This window comes from Ipomoea triloba, chromosome 9 (genome assembly GCF_003576645.1).
Source record: "Ipomoea triloba cultivar NCNSP0323 chromosome 9, ASM357664v1".
Classification (NCBI taxonomy): Eukaryota; Viridiplantae; Streptophyta; class Magnoliopsida; order Solanales; family Convolvulaceae; genus Ipomoea; species Ipomoea triloba.
The window spans coordinates 23,955,546-23,976,706 of NC_044924.1; the positions used below are offsets into that span (position 1 = coordinate 23,955,546).

General features: G+C 34.8%; 1 protein-coding gene and 2 long non-coding RNA genes across 3 annotated transcripts; 1 reads left to right on the forward strand and 2 right to left on the reverse strand.

Moving 5' to 3' along the window:
* The first annotated feature begins 4,862 nt into the window (after positions 1 to 4,862).
* Positions 4,863 to 9,785, forward strand: LOC116029329 (cytochrome P450 704C1-like). Its single transcript, XM_031271281.1, has 5 exons — positions 4,863 to 5,535; positions 6,571 to 6,858; positions 8,088 to 8,441; positions 8,543 to 8,743; positions 9,401 to 9,785. Exons 1-5 carry the CDS (start codon positions 5,023 to 5,025, stop codon positions 9,584 to 9,586), a joined length of 1,542 nt encoding a protein of 513 aa, XP_031127141.1. The 5' UTR covers positions 4,863 to 5,022; the 3' UTR covers positions 9,587 to 9,785.
* On the reverse strand, positions 4,866 to 6,028 carry LOC116029331. Its single transcript, XR_004100317.1, has 2 exons — positions 5,784 to 6,028; positions 4,866 to 5,685 (listed from the first exon to the last, which is right to left on the reverse strand). It is a non-coding gene; the product is annotated as an uncharacterized LOC116029331 (long non-coding RNA).
* LOC116029330 lies at positions 8,059 to 11,927 on the reverse strand. The gene is made up of 3 exons (XR_004100315.1): positions 11,498 to 11,927; positions 8,618 to 8,732; positions 8,059 to 8,462 (listed from the first exon to the last, which is right to left on the reverse strand). It is a non-coding gene; the product is annotated as an uncharacterized LOC116029330 (long non-coding RNA).
* Between the last annotated feature and the right edge of the window lie 9,234 nt (positions 11,928 to 21,161).

Below are 21,161 nucleotides of genomic sequence, written 5' to 3' on the forward strand. Positions count from 1 at the left end.
ATCTTCTTGTGTTGACACACCTTCCCAAAATGGGGGTAGCTGAGCGCAAGAATCGGCATTTGCTTGAGACTGCAAGGGCCTTACTGTTCCACAGGGGGGTTCCTAAGCAGTTTTGGGCTGATGCCGTTTCCACTGCCTGTTTTCTGATCAATCGCATGCCTTCTGTGGTTTTGGATGGAAAAACTCCGTACCATATTATGTGTCCATCACAACCCTGTTCCATATTGACCCCCGTATATTTGGTTGTGTATGCTTTGTTCGAGATGTCCGTCCTAACCTCACCAAGCTGGATCCAAAGTCTCTGAAGTGTGTGTTTCTTGGTTACTCTCGTGTGCAAAAGGGGTATAGGTGTTACTCTCCAGAGCTTGGTAGGTATCTTGTTTCTATTGATGTCACTTTTCATGAGGAGGTTCCTTTCTTTCCTTCTTCTCCGGATGCTATTGGTCAGGGGGAGGAGGAAGGGGATGACATCTTGATGTATACAGTCACGTCCTCTGTTCCTGCTCCTCGGCCTGCTCCTCTGGTCTTACAAGTCTATTCTCGTCGCCCTCGACCTGCTGCTCCCGTTCCTGCTGTACCTCAAGCTTCTCTTCCTGACTCGGTACCCACTCAAATCCCTGAAACCACCTCTGAGCCAGTTGATCCACCGTTGAATGATATCCTTCCTATTGCTCTTCGGAAAGGTAAACGTAGTTGCACCTATCCTATATCCTCTTTTGTGTCATATGCTCAGCTGTCCTCTGTATCCTGTTCTTTTATTGCTTCCCTTGATTCCATTTCCATTCCTAAAACTGTTAAGGAAGCCTTGTCTCATCCTGGGTGGCAAACTCCCATGATTGAAGAGATGAATGCTTTGGATCACAATGGTACTTGGGAATTGGTTGCTTTGCCTACAGGTAAAAGGCCTATTGGTTGTAAGTGGGTGTTTACTGTCAAGGTGAATTCTGATGGGTTTGTTGCTCGATTGAAAGCCCGTCTTGTGGCTAAAGGATATGCCCAAACTTATGGGGTTGATTATTCTGACACTTTCTCTCCTGTGGCTAAGCTTACTTCTGTCAGGTTACTCATTTCAATGGCGGCCATTAAAGATTGGCCATTGCATCAGCTTGATATCAAGAATGCCTTTTTGCATGGGGATCTTCATGAAGAAGTGTACATGGAGCAACCTCCTGGGTTTGTTGCTCAGGGGGAGTCTGGGAAAGTATGCCGACTTCGACGGTCACTGTATGGACTGAAACAAAGTCCGCGTGCATGGTTTGGAAAGTTTAGTCAAGCTGTTGAGAGATTTGGGATGGTGAAAAGTAAATCAGATCACTCAATGTTCTACAAGTGGTCCAAAACAGGCATAATTTGGTTAGTGGTCTACGTGGATGACATTGTCATTACAGGGAGTGACACCGAAGGAATTTCATCTCTTAAGTCATTCCTTCATAGTCAATTTCAGACGAAAGATTTGGGACCACTGAAGTATTTCCTGGGTATTGAAGTCATGAGGAATAAAACAGGTATATTACTGTCTCAACGAAAATATGTACTTGACTTACTTTCTGAAACAGAGAAACTAGGGGCTAAACCATGCAATACTTCTATGATACCAAACATGCAATTGTCAAAGGAGGGGGAGTTGTTTGAAGATCCTAAGAGGTATAGGAGATTAGTTGGGAAGTTAAACTACTTGACAGTAACTCGTCTAGATATTGCATACCCAGTTAGTGTTTTGAGCCAGTATATGGCATCCCCAACTGTTGAGATCGTAGAACACATCTTGAGTTATTTGAAGGGAGCTCCAGGACATGGAATTTTGTAAAAAAATCATTGTCACACTAAGATCGAGTGTTTTACTGATGCTGATTGGGCAGGATCCAAAGAGGATCGTAGATCAACAACCGGATACTGTGTTCTCTTTGGAGGTAATCTGGTTTCGTGGAAAAGTAAGAAACAGAATGTGGTCTCTCGTTCAAGTGCAAAGTCTGAATATAGGGCAATGGCACAATCAATGTGTGAAGTGATGTGGATAAACAACCTTCTGAGTGATGCTGGTTTTAAAGCTCCAATTCCTGCAAAGGTATGGTGTGATAATCAAGCTGCTTTGCACATTGCATCAAACCCAGTGTTTCATGAACGAACGAAGCACATAGAGATTTACTGTCATTTTGTTCGTGAGAAGATACAACAAGGGTTAATCTCCACTAGATTTGTAAAGACTGGGGAACAACTCGGGGATTTATTCACAAAGGCCCTGACTGGGACACGTGTCAGTTATCTGTGCAACAAGTTGGGCATAATTAATATCTTTGCTCCAACTTGAGGGGGAGTGTTATAATATGGTATATTCATCATATATGGTATCCTGCATATTAGGAAAGTTGGAAGCTAGGGTTTTGAGGTAGTGGTATATGGAAACCTGTGACCATACCATATGTCCTTTAGTTCATATATATAGGATAGCGTACTCTCCTCAAAACTGTATGAGACAGAGAGGGAACAACTCAGTTCAAAGGTATTCCTCTTAAACACATTCTACACTCGTATTGTTGTTTGTTGTTGCCTATTGGGTCTGCTGGTACGGTTTCTAACCTCTAAGTAGCTGGGCAATCTGAGTATCTATTGGTGAAATGTTGCTGCCTTTAGTTGAGTTGAGCCCAACTAATGTCCCATACTCTCATTTCTGGAATTCTGGTAAGAAAGAACTTACTTTTAATGCATTATTTTGTTTAGTAAGTTATTAATGTGTATTTTCTTGGCTGGTTATGATGATGCTTCCACCTTTGTCTGAATAAATAGAATGGAGTTGGCATGTTGCTCATGTGCTTGTATAACACATTGTGAGCAATTTGCCCCCATCCTTACTTGATCTGGAAAAATGCAATCTGAACCTATTAGCCTTATGGCTACAGCCTAATATTTGTTACTTAGTTGTTTAGTGTTTACTTAGTTAATCACTTAATGAGTTAATGTTGTCTAATATTGTTTTAAGTTTTTGATATTAACAGAAAGAAGAGTAGACTGATAGTTGAGTAAGCTGCTAGTGTTGAAACTGTTGATGTGTTGAAAGTCTGAAACCTGAAAATTAACTACTTAACTTAGATATTTATATTTTCAATAAAAAAAAAAACTTAGATATTTATGATTTTGTGTAATTATATTTTTGATGTGCTGAAAGTGTTGTTGAAATTCATTCAAAAAGAAGGAAATTCCTTTTCCTAGTTTTCTGTAGAATTGAGAGCACTCATTCTACTTGTCCTCAAAGAGTGGAGATGTGGGATCATTCAACAGAGATTTCCAATAAAATAGCTCTTGATTTGTGGTCTGGATTGAATGAGTTTGTTAAGCTTTGTAATATAAATACGAGAAAAGTGTCAAATTGGCCCCCTAAGTCGATAGTGCAATTAGGCCCTCTAACTGAAAAAAAGTTCCATTCAAGCCCCCTAAACCGGCAAAAAAGTGCAATTGAGTCCTAAATGACTTGTTTATAAGGTCAAATTCAGTTAGGGGGCCAAATTGCACTATCCACCCAGTTTAGGGGCTAATTTGACACTTTTCATTTTTTATTTTATTTTTCAAAACAAATATTTTTATTTATTTCAGTTAAAAAAAATAGTTTTCTAGTATTCAATTTTGCAGTAGTGGTTTTCCAATGACTTTTTCGTAACTCCCAACCAACCATAAGCACAAGAAGACAGCCATCTATAAGGAGAATAAACAAATATGGCCCAAGTTTCGTAGGTTAGAAAAATTTCTGTAAGGTTTTTTTTTTGGTGAATTATTGTAAGGTTTCTTTGATTATACTATAAATGAATAGAATGAAATAAATTCCTTCACATTGAACCAAACATAAGAAGAAGAAAAGCTCAATGGGAAATTGCACCAATCAAGTATATTACAGAGTATATATTACATTATATATTGCAGCAACCCAAAAAAAAAAAATCAAAAATAAAATACAAGAAAAAAAATTGAGTACTTGAAACAATTTAACATAAAATGTAAAAATAAATAAATATATTGACTCACATTGTTCCCTATATAATCTTGTGATGGAGGAGGGGAAATAAAGTGATGAAGAAAAGTTAAAATATTTAGTTTTACATTTTTGCCCTCAATTTTAACACATATTTAACATAGATTTAACAGAAGGACCAAAATTGGTATAAAATCAATAGTTAAAAGACCAACTTTGGTCAAATTAAAAGTCGAGGACAAAAATTGGTAAAAGTCAATAATCGAATGACCATTTCTGGAATTCACTCTTTGTGAGATGAGTTGGATTACGATGAAAATATAATACTTATACTGAAAAATGTAATACTAATTAAGAATAAATTATTTATCACATATACGAAAAATTATACTCTGTAATACTTTTAAATCAAAATGTAATATTTAAGATTTGAATAGTATTTGTGAGAAAAAATTTAATACTAATCATAGATAAAAATATTTAATAGTTTTTTTAAAGGAAATTATTTAATTGTTAGTTGAGAGAAAATTGTAATCCTTACGATGAAAAATGTGATATTTTTGATGAAAAATGTAATATTTTCAAATTAAAATTTAATATTGAGGATTGAAAAGTTATGAAAATTTACTTATTAAGAATTTGATTTGTCTCACCGATCAGAATATGTGAGACAGTTTAAGAGAAGAATTTGTCAAAATTAACTCATACTTGCATTGAAATATCTCAGTTTAGGATTATTTAAGATATTCGTTGAGTGGTTGTAAGTTGGCATCATTTCGCCATCACATTCACTTCCTGTCCAATTTTAGATCACAAATCAGCCCATCGTTCCAATAAGAAAACATACGGACATTGTGAATATGTCATCCGAACAATTGGTACCTTAAAAAAATCTTCATAGAAATTGACAAACGGAAAAACCATTATTAACTTCATCTTCCTAGACGCAATATTGTGCGGTTGGCAATTACAAAAGATCGATCACCAAAAAAATTACAAAAGATCGATCACTCTTCATCATCACTTTCCTGTCTAAAGAGTTGTGGGGGGAAAAACAAAAAATGATGAACGTTTTAGCCTTTGTAGGTCTCCCTTTATTACTTTTGCTCATTCCAATCATAGCTTTCCTGATAAAAATTTACAGTGGAAAGTCAATCAACAACCCAAAATACCCACCAGTTCTTGGGACTGTGTTTCATCAACTCTTATACTTCAACAGGCTTTATGACCATCAAACTGAGGCTGCTAGAAAGCACTCCACTTTCAGGCTTCTTGCGCCGGGCCAGAGTCAGATATATACAACCGATTTGCAAAACATTGAGCATGTACTTAAGACCAACTTCGACAAGTACGCTAAAGGCGAGTGCAACCAGGATGTTTTTAGGGACTTGTTTGGCACAGGGATTTTTGCTGTGGATGGTGACAAGTGGAGACAGCAGAGGAAGGTTGCTAGTTTTGAATTCTCAACAAGGGTGCTTAGAGATTTCAGCTGCACAGTTTTCAGGAGAAATGCAATAAAATTGGTCAGAAAAGTGGAAGAGTATTCTCAGGCTAATCAAGTCTTTGACATGCAGGTAGGTAATTATGTCAGCTGTTACACTTGAATCATCATGTAGTTTAATGAATAAGAAAATAGCTAGGCCTAAAATCTCTTAGATTATGTATAGCTCTTGTTCATCAAGAGATGGCCTCATGGCCCTTGATGTAGGTTGAGAATACCCAATCTGCAAACAAGAAAATAGTTAGCATAAAACACTGTGTTTGTATGAAGTAGAGTATTATTATTAGGATCAAACGCTTACCATTACATCAAAAGTTTTACCTCGTAGTGAAGATAAGACCCAACAACCCCTCCAGCCACCTAGTGCTTGGTTTGGCCCTTCATTGGTCATAGCGAACGCCCCTAACAATTTCCACCCCCAACACTTGCCAGCCTTAATTGCATAGTTTTCTAGTTGTTATGCCATGAACTTGGGTCCACCTTGCAAGGTGGACCCAGGTTCATGTTCACAATTTTAGAACTCTATGTTCACAATTTTTGAACACTATATTCATAATTTTTGAACTCTATGCTTACAATTTCAAAACTCTATGTTCACAATTTCAGAACTGTATGTTCACAATATTATAAATCTATATTCACAACTTCATAACTCTATATTCAATAGTTTCCCCCCAAAAAAAAAAAAAAAAAAAAAAAAAAAAAAACACTCTATATTCAATAGTATAACACAATTTTTGAATCTATATAACAAAATTGTGAATATAGAGTTCAAAAATTGTGAATATTGGGTAATGTAATTTTGTATATTAAGATTTAAAATTGTGAATATAGAGTTCTAAAATTGTGAATATATAGTTCTAAAATTGTGAATATAGACCTGGGTCCACCTTGCAAGGTGGACCCGGTGGGTCCATAGCATAATTTGCCATAGTTTTCTTTGGGCCACTTGTTTGGACCACGTGTTTATCACTCCACCAAAAGTTATAGTTCATAGTAAATGCGTAACTTTATTTAGGATTCCACCCAATAATCCTTTAGGCACTTGGATTATTGACTCATCACGGGCCTCCACCCAACAATTATGATTATGATTTGGTATTTTCAGGATCTGCTGATGAGAAGCTCATTGGAATCTATATTCAAAGTGGGGTTTGGAGTGGATTTGAATTGCATAGAAGGTGAAGGTCAAGGATCAAGCAAAGAGAAAAGCATAATGTTTATGAAGGCCTTTGATGATTCAAATGAATTGACATACTGGCGCTATGTTGATCCATTTTGGACGCTTAAGCGGTATTTTAACATTGGGTCAGAAGCTTCCCTGAGAAAGAACATCAAAATCATCCATGATTTTGTTGACAAATTGATCACAGCCAGGAGAAAGCAGCTAGACTCTGTAAGTACTTGTATATTATATTATAGGAAAAATGACATTTTTTCGCGTTTTTTCTCTTGAATTATTCATGTACCTACATTAGTCGTCCTAGGTGGGATTAATCGACGCCTAGGCGCCAGTGTATTTTTTTTTTTTTTTTTTTTAAAAAAATTTGTTTAAGTATTTTCATTTCTTAAAGACTAATAATTATAAATTATATAATACTTTAATAGTTAATACTAAAATATTAAATATTAACCTAAAAAATATCTAGACTTTATACAATTTAGGGTTATTTCGCTCAAAACGATGTTCTTTTGAGTGAAATAACCCATTTAAAAAAAAAAAAAAAAGAACAATAATTAATTACCCGAGTAGGCGGCCTAGTCAGTGCCTAGGAGGTCTAATCGGAGTCTAGGAGGCCTAGGCGGTGCTTAGGCGGCCTAGGCGGAACTTAGGCGGTCGCCTAGCCAACCAGCCGCCTAGACCACCATTTAAGGTGATACGCTAGGCGGTCGACTAGCGCCTAGCGTCTAGGTGGGATTAATCGGCGCCTAGACGAGATTTTTGCAACATTGATTAGTCCCCTACCTATTTTTAAAATAATAATTTTTCCTCCCTTTTATGTTTTTTTTTTTTTTGAATACCTCCTCCCTTTTATGTTAAATAGACATTGCTACTCTTAAATATAGGACAACACATTTATTTCATTTATTTTCCATTCAAACAATTATTGTTTATATGTTAGAATTATAATAAATGCAAAAAAGAGCAGACACCATTTATAAATATTATAATTATAATTTTAAACTAATGCTAGTCACATTAGTATTATAATTATAGTTAATTAGCATTAATGAATTATTAATGTTTAAGTCTTAATTTTGTTACTATTAGCGTTAACATAAAATTATAATTATAATATTTGCAATTGGTGACTGTTCTTTTTCACATTTATTCTGATTTTCATTATAAGCAATAAATTGAATACTTATTTTTAAGTGTAAAAATGTTTATTTAACATAAAAGGGGAGAAAATTGTCACTTTTAAAATTTAAAATAATTAAGGGCTAATATAGATACATGATTTTTAAAGGGAAAAAACGCTATATGCATATAATTTTGGAGAAAAATGTCATTTTCTCTATATTATATTATATTAATGAATCAATAACAGGCCATACAGGCTATGTATTAATTATAGCTTTAATTGAATTCTGATTTTAGCCAATATAATATATGTTTTGAAGGATGTTAAGAGTGAGAAAGAGGACATACTTTCAAGGTTTATAAGGGAGAGCAAGAAGGACCCAGAGACAATGACTGATGAGTACCTTAGAGATATCATACTGAACTTCGTGCTTGCAGGCAAAGACTCCTCAGCAAACACTCTCTCCTGGTTTTTCTATATGCTCTGCAAAAACCCTCTAGTTAGAGAAAAATTAGATCGCGAAATCGAAGAAGTATTCGGTAACTTGAAGGAGAAAGCTAGTAGTAGTGTTGAAGATTGCATTGCCAGTATTACAGATGAAGTTCTTCAGAAAATGTTTTACCTTCACGCAACATTGACAGAAACCTTGAGACTATATCCCGCAGTCCCAATCGTAATTATCCAATTCAAGAAGCTCTGATACAATGCTTCCATTGTTTATAATCAATATTTAAAATTAATTAAGCTAATATTATGTCTTTACTCGATGTTTAGGATGGGAGAGTTGCAGAAACAGATGATGTTCTTCCTGATGGATTTAAAGTAAAGAAAGGAGATGGTGTGTATTACATGTCATATGCAATGGGGAGGATGCCGTACATTTGGGGTGATGACGCAGAGGAATTTCGACCAGAGAGATGGCTAAAAGATGGGATTTTCACACCGGAATCACCATTTAAATTCACTGCATTTCATGTAAGTATTAAGGAATATATATATATAAGATCATATGAAAACACTTTTTTAGGTGAAAAGTACGAACAAGCATGAGTGCACACTATCCACTCCTAAGAACCAATCTTAGTTTTCCAAAAAAACAAAAAAAAAAAACCAATCTTAGTTTTACATCCCGAAAAACAACACTGTTTTGATGAAATTTTAAAAAAAAAATGCATTGATATTTTTATATTTTCATCAACTATACCATGCAACTTTTAACACTATACAGCCCTTTCACAAGATTATTCAGAAATGCACATTATATTGTTAAAAAGTAAATCCCATTATATTAGAAAGTGCACTCTATAGTATTAAAAATTACACTTTGTACAATGCGAAAGTGTAGTGCACTTAACGCTTAGATTTTAGAGTTTATGAGTTAGCTTTTTAGATTTATTTTTGGTTTAGGAGTTCTCTTTTTATTGCTTAGGGTTTAATATTTACGATTTAGATTTAAAATTTAGTTTTTCCATTCATATTTTTAAAGTTATCTAGAAATGCACGGTCTACTATTAAAAAGTACAATACATAGCATTAAAATAGCACGGTAACCAAAGTCAATATAACTATTAGACATTACAATTACTTGCAGCTGAGCTGAGGATATTTTGGTTTCTTCTTTAAAATTTTCAGGCTGGTCCAAGAATTTGTTTAGGCAAAGATTTTGCTTATCGCCAGATGAAGATTGTTTCCATTGCTCTTCTACACTTTTTCCGGTTCAAATTGTCCGATGACTCGAAGAAAGTGACTTACAAAATCATGTTTACACTACACATCAGTGGAGGCCTTCATCTAACGGCAGTTTCAAGGAGAAATTGATCTGAGTGTACTAATGTGAATGCAAAACACATTTCTAGCAGAATTTAATTCGTATATGATTAGTATAGCCAATATCCGGACTTCTTGTATTATATCTCTAGCTACTGTGAAGTGTAGTTTTTGGTGGTAAGGTTTGTGTGAGAGAAGGTATACTCACATCACATGGCATGCCAAGCATTAAAAAGTTAGTTCTCTCAAATTGGCATAGTAACCATTAGTTAGAGACACTCCCTAAGGTTTAAGGTAAAAAGAGAGAGTTCAGTAGTTACTCCAAACCATGATTAGGCATAAATTTAGACCCAACAAACTTACAAACCTCATTTTTTACATGTTGATAACTCCTTTATTGGCCCATTAACAAAAAGGTTTCCACAAATAAACATTGAAACCACACATAAGATGGTCAAGCATAACCTCTATTCCTGATAAGTTCATATTTGATCACTATTACCCCATGTTTAACATTTAGTTAGTGCTTTAAATGTAGATATTATGTTCAAAAGGACCATCATTTGCTTCATTTATTCAATTAGGTATGAATTCTTTTGTTTTAATTAGCAAGAATGATTGATTTTGCATGTGTTTTAGAGCTCAATTGGATGTGTTAAAGTCATCTTGGCACAAATTAAAGGTGTGTTCCAAATGTCATTGGAAAGGTAACTGAAAGAGCTACAACTTCTATCAAAATCACAAAGTCTAATTTGAACATTTACAAGGTGGAAAATGGATGGGTTAGAAACTAGAATTGCTGCACAAAGTAAAACCGTCATGACTGGACTCAGGATTGTGAGCAACCAAATATTCTGAAATGAGGAGCGATTCCAACTGCTATAAAAGGGGATTGAGAGTTAATTTTAAGCGGACTTTTGATATTTTCACTCTATAAACTTCTCTCTATCTTTTCTCCACTTAGAATAGGGTTAGATTAGATTATATTAGATTTCAATTCAAGATTTCGAGTGAATTTCGATTCAAATCCAACTTCAATTCAAGTTTATATCTTCAATCTACATTGGATCAAAGTTGTGTTTTCTTTACCTACATTTCAATTACCTCCATGTCAATTGTGCTTTAATACATTCAATTCAATTGTGATTTTTACTTTTCAATATAAATCATGAATAGCTAAGTTTTCTCTTGGAATTTGGATTGAGCTTTCTCTTATTATAGATGCTTGTGTTAATTCAATTGCATGAAAGGGATGATGTATTGAATTAGCTAGGGTTCTTGTTGTTAGTTAAGTGTGTTTTGTATGGACTCTTGAGTTAAGAAGATTGGAAGAAGACTTGAATGCTATGTGTTTGGTAAAATGCTCCAATAATTAAGGTTGAATTTCCATGAGAATGGGATTTGATGCTAATTGGTAGTCTAGGCCATGAGAATGGCATTGGCACCTTGTTGTATTTCTCTTGATCCTTGATAAGGTTTTCTTTTTTTTTTTCCGCGTCCTAAGTAAGTCACGTATTTAACTGTTCATATGCTAAAGATATTTATTTAAACAATTGAACCTTTAAGCCTAGAAGAACTAGTACTACGGAATACACAGGTTTAGAATTAATAGGCATGGTGTATACTCAATTAATTCTCTCACGGATTAACCTATGCTAAAATTGGCTAGATATAAGCACAATTAATCACAATACTAAATCATAGGATAAAACTTAATTGATTGGCAAAACGGAACTTATATCAATGCAAAGTGTTCAAGATAAATCATCCATACTCCTAGAATAGCAAATTTAGTACATAATTTTTTTAAAATCAACAACCAATTGCAGTAGTAAATAAACCTTAGAAATTTGGCACTATAATCTATGTGCCACAAATCAATATTCACACACTCACAATTTGGAAATTGAAAGATTAAAATAATGTGTTGCGAATTGAAGAAAAAGGAAAGCAAAACCATACCGGAGATTAAGATGCCAAAATTTCAGCTGCCGCACCATGAAAAATTCCACCGACGAAACAATTGCGAAGTTGCTGGACTGGAAATTCTCAGCTGCCAACGCACAATCTGCTGCTGCCAATAACCGCCTTTCACCGAGCGGAAATCACCGAACGGAATCCGGTGAAAAACACGATGATCCATCCCCCTTCAAACACACCTCTTTTATACTACTCAGGCTCCAAGTCTCCAACCGTACCTCCGATTTCAACATGCAACAGTCGCTAGAATCTCCTGGCATCAATTCGACAGAAGAACTTGAACCAAGGAGTACCATTGAAAATGCTTTCGTCCGTTCAGCTCTCCAGCTATTCAATCAGCGATCTAGAAAGGTCGTTTGGAGTCCTTGTTTGCCGATGCCGAAAGAAAACCCGTCTTTTATCTGTCGGCTGCTCTAGGAAGAAGAAAAGGAAGCTAGGAATTTTATTAGATGGGCTGCCTTGTTATATCGTGGATCATGGTAAAAAAAAAAAAAAATGGCAGTGTTTCTTTTATGGTTGTGGTCAAGTGTTAACAGAGCTCCATAAATGAAATTACAGTTCATCTCAAATAATATTGTTTCATATTTTTTTTATATTATCAAATGAAACTATAGTTATATCAAAATGAAATTGTAGTTGTATTGAAAGGAAAGTGCAGTGTATATAAAATGAAACTAAATAAAAGTTTCACATATTTGAGTGTATATATTGTTGAAACTGTAGTTATATCGAAATGATACTGCAGTTGTGTTGAAAGGAAATTGAATAACAGTTTCACTCGAAATGATACTATAGTTGTGTTGAAAGGAAACTGAATAACAGTTTCACATATTTGAGTGTCTAATATTAAATGAAACTGTAGTTATATCGAAAAAAATGGTAGTTGTGTTGAAAGGGGAGAGTTAATGGCGCGGAACGGAGTCGTTTTTACCGTTTATTTTCATTAATCAAAACGACGTCGTTTTGATGCATGAATTATCATGCATTGTGAACCGCGGTCCATAGTAAAATTTGTGATTGGGCTGATATAATTATTAACAAAAAAAACAAAAAAAAACAAAAAAAACAAAAAAAACAAAAAAAACAAAAAAAAACAAAAAAAACAAAAAAAAACTAAGCAAAATACTAAAAACCCAAACAACATCAATTATAAAAACAAATGAAAGTATAGGCCTAAATAATTAAAATTACAAATGAATTATAAAAAAATTATAAAAATTATAATAAAATAATATTTATCACTTACCCACCAGACTCCTACCCTAAAAAATTTTACTCCCAAAACACTAAATATTCTTCACCTTGTCAAAACTCTTCACTTATTTGAAGTCGTCACTATTCATCATACCTCTTAATACCCTTAAAACATATATACCTCCACCCAAAAAGAAAATCATGACCGATTACATGTATGAACATTAATAGATACAAATCCATATAAACCATTGAGGAGCATTTGCTTAAGGATATTGGGGTAAGTGATTTGTCATGCATGTAAAGGATCTCAGTATAAATACGAATGCCCAATGCACACATATTGCAAGAAATGTAAGGGAACTTGCGAATGTAGGAATGATAAGCATTATTTTTATTGTTATTTTAAGAAATTTTTTTATAATTAATTTACAATAGTTAAATCTACTTTATTATTAATTATTGGAAAAATTGTATTTTTCATCCTTCAGTTATACCCGTAGTACAAATTTAGTCCATGAGTTATATGTGTAACCATATTTAACCCCTAAGTTATGTACGAAGTGGTGATTTTAGTCCCTCGAAGACTATTTTTACTACCAATTTGTCACTAATAAATCTATGACCAAAAATGAAATTAATTATTCTAAAAAGAATTAACAAAAAAAAAAATGGAACCAAGTATTAGATTGAGTTTACCCAAATAGCCTTTCAAATTTATTGTCTCATCAATGTAAATTAGTGCCAACTCAAAGAATGTACACAGAATTGACTAGAAATTAAATAACATTAATACGCTTATTCATAAAATAAAAAACGTGTAGGTGCTCATGTGCCTTTACCCCTTATATGAGCTATAGAAAAACCCAATATATAAATATAAAAATTTCACAAAATAAAACCTAAACCAAATTCAAAAACATTCTATCATAGCACAGATGCAAAATATGAAGGGAACACGGATCAAGGCATTTATTAAAAATTAAAATGCAAATGCTTCTCTTATAAAGTTCACTCATTTTTTTTTATTTGCAAATATCCAAAGTTCACTCATTATTTTTTTCCAAAGAAAACTTCCCCAAAAACCTCGTCATTTTACGCTAGGCATGTTTGGGTTTTCAATTCTGTTTGTACTCATAAATTAGACCACAACATTTATTTATTTATTTATTTATAGTAAATATGTAGGTGGTTGATTCAGCGAAGTAGAATCTCAAAAAAAATTGCAAATAAAATAAAGAAATAAACAAAATACTCATTTTTATTTTCTTTTGAATAATTTTTCAAATATTTTTTTGATATTTTTCACCTCACTTATGCCACAAAGATGATCCTAGAAACCAACAAACTACACCACAATTTATAGCACTCAAGAATTGTTTAAGAATTTAAAAAAGGATATATAAAGTGAAAGATGCATAAAAACTACTAAGAAATTGCATAGATCGAACACAAGAGTTTTTGTGATTTTCAAATTTTTGATTATGTTTTTGTTTTGATTTCTATTTTTTGATTTTTTTTGATTAAGTTATTCAAATATAAAAGTAAAGCAATTAACAGCTAGCCACATGTAGTATACACACTAAGAGCTATAAAAAACCCTGCGTTATTTTCATCATCCGCTATTCAAAGGACTCATCGGGTAAAAGCTAAAGCTCATACTTATTTCCTTTTTTAAAAAAAAAAAAGTGAAAATATTTTCTCCAATTTGAAAATAATAAAGCATAGAATTTTCTATAAGTCTTCAATTCTTTTTTTTTTCAAAAGAAAAACAAACAATTGAAAATAGAAATCTCTTCCCCACGCTTTTTTAAATATTGTCATTGATGTTGAGAACAAAAATTATAAGAGAAACACAAACTTGATAATGCTCATCAATTTATTAAAATGGCATAAACAAGCAAAATGAAAATAAAGGCAAAAGGGAAAGAGAATTGGGTTGCTTCCAAATAGTGCTTCAGTTATTGTCTGCAGCTAGACAACATGGGCATTCATAATCCTGCAACTTTACCCGTTCAACAATCTGGGATGATGGTTCATCCTCAAATTACTGCTTAAGTCTTTGCCCCAATGACTTCAAAGACTATCTTGATGAACAATGAAGTAACCATGAAGTTACATTTCCTTATACTCAATTGAGTTGTTGAGAGGACGAACATGAGCATATTGAACATGACAAGAAGGATGTTAAAGGCTAAAGGTATGCCAAATTCTTTTTGGGGTGAAGCTGTTTCATGTTCTATTTATTTATTAAATAGATCTACAGCAAAAAGTATTCCAAATGTTACTCCTACTGAGGCATGGAGTGGTTTTGAGCCAAATGTGCAACACCTTAAAGTATTTAGCTCTATTGCTTGTGTTCACATTCCAGCAGAGACAAGGACGAAGTTAGATGATCGTGTAGAAAAAGTTGTCCTCAGTGGTTATAAACAAGAAGGAACAAGTTGTATAATCCTATAACTAAGAGGTTTATAATCAATTGGGATGTGGTTTTTACTGAGAATGGAACCTAGAAATGGGAAGTTGACACTCTTGAATACTCTAAAAAGTGTGTTATTTATATCCTTGAAGAAGAAACAGAAACATCTGCTCCAAATGAGATACCATCAAACCCCACAGGGGAAACTCTTGTACCCTGATGAGTGCATATTTGGTTATATTTAATCCCCATATTGAAGCTTATTTTTCCTCTAGATGATATAATTTGTGATCAATATAATTTTGATTTTCTTTACTTTGGTTAATAATTGCTAAATATATTTTATTTGAAAGAGATCATAGTAAAGAAATTAAGTTATAATTAATTAGATGATTTACCTAATCCTAATATGCATGTTAATCTTTAAATTATCTAATATTTTATGGTGTTGGTGGAATTCATAGGTGATGAAAGTTGGTGGAGCCAAAAAGACAAAACAAAAAGAAGACAAAAGTGAAGAGGAAAAAACACAAGAAGATGAGGAGCAACATTAATTGCATGGAGACAAACCAAATCATAAAAAAAGCTCAGCACATTAAATGGGCGTACTGCATTCTGGGAAGCGTACGCATGGGCGTACGTGCGTACGCCCCGCGCGAACCAGCCTGGCGAGCACGCGTTTTTGACCATTTTTCTGCTCCACTTGATGCCTATAAAAGGCCTCATCCTCTCCCAAATCAGACCTAAGCTTAGCAAGATGTAGAACTTAGAGCAAACACTTGTTTTCCTTTCCTTTCTTTTCTTTGTTTTGTATTTTCTTCTTCATTTAATTTATGCAAGTTTATTTTCCTTTATTTTCTTCTTCATTTAAATTATGCAAGTTTATTTTCCTTATGCTTTATGTTATTTACTCTTCTTCTTCTTTTAATATATTTTCCTTATGCTTATTTAATTTAGTTTGGGTTTGAGGTAGGAATTTATTATTTATCTTGAATGCTACCTTTTTAACAATTTCATAAGGGGAAGAATTATAATCTTGAATCATAAGCTTGTACAATGAGGTTTGTTTGCATCTTGTTAATAATTACTAGCTATTTTTATTGGCAAGTAATTGGAGAGTTCTTGCTACAACGGGAGTTGGGTAAAAACTCAAGCCACCTCTTGTACAACCCAAATATCTCACTACGGGAGTAGGGGACGAATTGGGGGGCTTAATATACCGAGGAGCTTCAAGAGCTCGAGGTTGAGTCACACATATTGTGATAAATCTCTTGCTCTAATTCAAGGGACGGAATGGTCTTGAATTCATTAGTTTATGACCCTCTTGATACATGATTATTGCTCTCCCTAATATATGAGTATATGTAGCATCTTGATAGTAATAACTCCTAGTTTAAATCCCATCTTTATGTTTTTAGTTTATTAGTAAATTTATGTTTATGATTGTGCTTGGATTCTCGTTAGTGGGTTAAAAAGCTCCAAAAATAAATAATTGCACAAATACGTGACATAACGCCAATCCCTAGCGGAATGACAAAACAAATTCGAACTATATCTCATTTTTGACAACGATCATACCCCAAGAATCATAGAGGCCAAGGCGCCAGCACCAACCACCAATATACTTACAAGATTACCAGGTATCTCATGTCATGATGATGAAGTTGGTAATGATGGAGAACTTGTACATTTTGCTTTTTCAGCAGGTGATGAGCAAGTGACCTTTGAGAAAGTAATTAATGATCCTAAATGGGTGAATGCTATGAACAAGGAGATTATGACAATTGAACAAAACAACACGTGCGAACTTACTAATATATCTCACAAGGGCACAAAGCCATTGTTGTGAAGTGAGTTACGTTTTCAAGATTAAAAAAAAAAGTCAAATGGTGAGATCAAAAGATACAAGGCACAACTAGTGGCAAAAGGATTTGAGCAAAGAAAAATCCATCAAATAAATGTTAAGTTGGCTTGAATTGACTATGAAGTTTTCTCTCTAGTTTCTTGGATTGAAACAATTAGACTTTTAATTGCTTTAGCAGCACAGAAGCAATGAAAAATCCATCAAGTGGATTTTAAGTTAGTTTTTCTCAATGACCCACTTGAAAAAGAGGTGTTTGTTAAGCAACCATCTAGTTTTATCAAACATGGAAATGGAAATAAAGTGTGCAAATTAACTAAGGCGTTTTATGGACTCAAGCAATCACCTCGCGCATTGAATAGGCGCATTGACAATGATTAGGATGAAGATGTGGATGACTGGAAAAGCACTTCCAGTTACTATTTTACCCTTGGTAGTGTAGTATGTTCTTGGTTCTCAAAGAAACAATCAATCGTTGCCCTTTCAACTTGTGAGGTAGAATATGTAGAAACGTCCTCAAGTGCATGCCAAGCAATATGGTTAAACAATGTGATGAAGCATATCTCTTTTCAGATTAAAGAGCCAATAAAAATATATGTTGATAACATATCTGCAATCAAACTATCTAAGAATCCAGTCACTCATGGAAGAAGCGTAAACACATTGACGTACGCTACCATTTCCTGAGATATAAAGTTAGCAAGAAGTTAATTGAGTTGGCATATGGTAAGACTAAAGACCAAGTAGCTAGCATATTTACTAAGCCGTTGAAGTATGAAGCCTTTATCAATTAAGCTGAAGTAAATGTTGGGAATGATAGTTCTTCAAAATCATAATTAAGAGAGGATGTTTAGTTTTATTTAATATTGTAATTTTGATTTTTATTTTTAGACTAGTTAATACATATTGTTATTATTGTTATTCTTCAGACATGTTATAGCTTGATCCTAGATTGTAGCTAATTGCCTAGCCTATATAAAGGCCTCTACGTATATGTATTGATTCAAGCTTTTAATTACATGTAGTAATATACACACATTTATTAGCTTCTGCAGTATATAATATGTTTGCATATCATTTTGAATTAGGGTTCACAGTACAATGGAAGGTAAACCCTGGTCTTGTATAGAAATTGAATTACATCAATGATTATATCATGTGTCAGGATCCACTATGAACATTATGGAGTCTGGTCCAAATTATGTGTTTATAATTAATAGATTATGAAAATTCAGTTATGTACATTTAGTTATAACTTAATGTATATAATATGTTAATTGTAAGTATATAATATACTAATTGTATGTACTGTTAAACCCATAGCCTGAACTAGTCTTTAAATGATTTTGTTATTTACTATTCTTTAGGCTTTAGTTTTGATTCTGTTGTAACTTCCTTTTGTAGAGTGCTATATATACCTTTAGTGTAAATCATAAGTGTAATCAATTCATTCCAACTCTTCACATGGTATCAAGAGCTAGAAACTATTCTTAAATTTTTTTTTTCCTTTTCCTTTTCCCTAGCCTACACTGCTACACAATGTCTACCACAACTGAAACAACCGCAATTGATACACCCATTGTCCAAATTACTACTCCTGCGAATTTCCCTATTAAGCTTACTTCTTCCAACTTTTCAGTTTGGAGACGACAAATCAAAGCCACTTTAATTGGCTTCAATTTACTAGGCTACATTGATGGAAGTACTATAGCCCCATCCCAATTTTCCGATGCCGCGAAAACTATTCCAAATCCTAGCTATACAAATTGGTACCGTCAAGACCAAATTATAATTAGTGCCCTCCTTGGAAGCTGTTCTGACCCCATTCAACCATTCATCTCTTCCACTAAAACCTCTCATGCAACTTGGGAGTCATTAACAGCGAGCTTTGCAAACACCTCACATGGACGAATTATCTCGCTTAAATCCAAGTTAGCTTGTAATCCACGAGGTAATCGATCCATTGTTGATTATCTCAACGATATGAAGGCTATTGCCGATGATCTTGACCACCGTGGCAAAATTACAACAGTGGACGAGGCTCCTAGAATGGTTTGGTGTGTAAGTTCTGTAATATTCCTGGACATGAGGTACGCTATTGTCGTAAGCTAATCCGATTTTTGAAAGAGAATAATATCTCGCATGTTCAGTCCGCAAGCTCAAGCCCGACCCCGTCTGTCAATACGTCCACCACACAACCTATGCCGACACACCCGTGGTTATTTGATAGTGGCGCTTCTCACCATACCACGTTGAGAACTTCACCGCTACATACTTTCAGCGAATATGGTGGTCCAGATGAGATACGCCTGGGTGATGGTAAGTGTCTTCCTATAACTCATATTGGTCACACTACCCTTTCTACACCATCCCGACCTCTTTCCCTTAATAATGTTTTGTGTGTTCCTACGTTACATATGAATTTAGTGTCAGTTTCTCAATTATGCCACGCTAACTCTGTTTCGATTGAATTCTTCTCTAATTTCTTTCTCGTGAAGGATTGTCGAACGGGGGTACCACTGATGCGGGGGGAGACTGTTGATGGTATCTATTACGCTCCTACCTCATTTATGCCTCAAGTCAATGGAACGAATTTGGTGTCTCTGTCAGATTGGCATCATCGTTTGGGTCACCCCTCTAATAAAATACTTGGTCGTGTTTTAAGTCGTTGCTTCAATGTTTCCAACTTTCCATTAAATCGTTTTCACTGTATTTCTTGCAACATTAATAAGAGCCACAAATTACCCTTTGCAGAAAATTCTATGGCGAGCTTTAGACCTCTAGAATTAATTTATACTGATGGCTATACTTACTATGTTATTTTTGTTGACCAGTTTACAAAATATATTTGGTTCTACCTACTCAAAAAAAAAAAAGTCAGATGTAGCTCTTATTTTTCCACAGTACAAAAAACTTGTAGAAAATTATTTCAATAAAAAAATACTCTCAATATCCTACATTTAATAATGAGGGGATTTCTCATTTCACCACTCCCCCTCATACCCCTGAGCATAACGGAACAGCTGAACGTCGTCACCGCCACATAGTTGAGACTGGTATGTCATTATTACATTCAGCTTCTTTACCTTTGTCTTTTTGGTCTCATGCATTCCAAACTGCAGTTTATCTCATAAATAGGTTGCCCACACCTATCTTGGGTAACCAATCTCCTTTTGATGTATTATATAAAACTCAACCCAATTATGCTAAGCTCCAACCGTTTGGATGTTTATGTTTTCCCTGGCTAAAATCGTACCGCTCACATAAACTTAAGCCTAAATCATCTTGTATTTTTTTGGGTTACTCAAATTCACAGTCTGCCTATAAATGCTATGAACCTAATACAAAAAAAGGTTTTTCTCTCTAGGCATGTTAAATTTGTTCCAACCCAATTTCCCTACAAAACTCTAAATGTGGATGATTCTGCAATTTCAACATCTCAGGTCACAAATAATGTTTGTCTGTTTTCCAATCTACTTACACAGCCACGTCCGTCTAGACATGCAAATACAACCCCTTCGTCTGATTTTTAGGTTTCTCAACCGTCCGTGCCAGCTCCGTCGCCAATAGCTACTCCTCCGCCGGCGGCGGATCTCTTCCAGTCTCAACCAACATTTGTGCCACCTCCATCGCCATTAGCTCATGTTTCGTCGCCCAGTAGTCGTTCTCTGGTGTTGTCTCCACCACGTACGTCATCGCCTCCTCCGGCGTCATCCCCTAATCCGACGCTATCTCCTCTTCTAGCGTTATCTCATCCACCAGTGTCGTCCCCTGAACTGGCGTCATCCCCTCCTCAGGCGTCGTTCCCCACACCGGCGTCATCCCCCACTCCAGCTTCGTCTAGTAGCACACCGGTAGTCGCTCCACGTCAGGTACCTACTACTCGACCTGTCCGGAACCGCAAGCCTAATCCTAAATATTTTGGTCCTTCATTTGTCAATACCGCCTCATCAGTACATCCCTTACCTCCTCGTCTTGAACCTAACACCATCACCCAAGCGTTGAGAGATCCTTTGTGGCGTAAGGCAATGGACGAAGAGTATGAGGCTTTACTACGGAATATCACTTGGGTTTTGGTACCACGACAATCCAGACCGGTAATTGGGTGCAAATGGGTGTTCCGGGTTAAACGTAAGCTAGATGGTTCTGTTGACAGGTATAAGGCACGACTT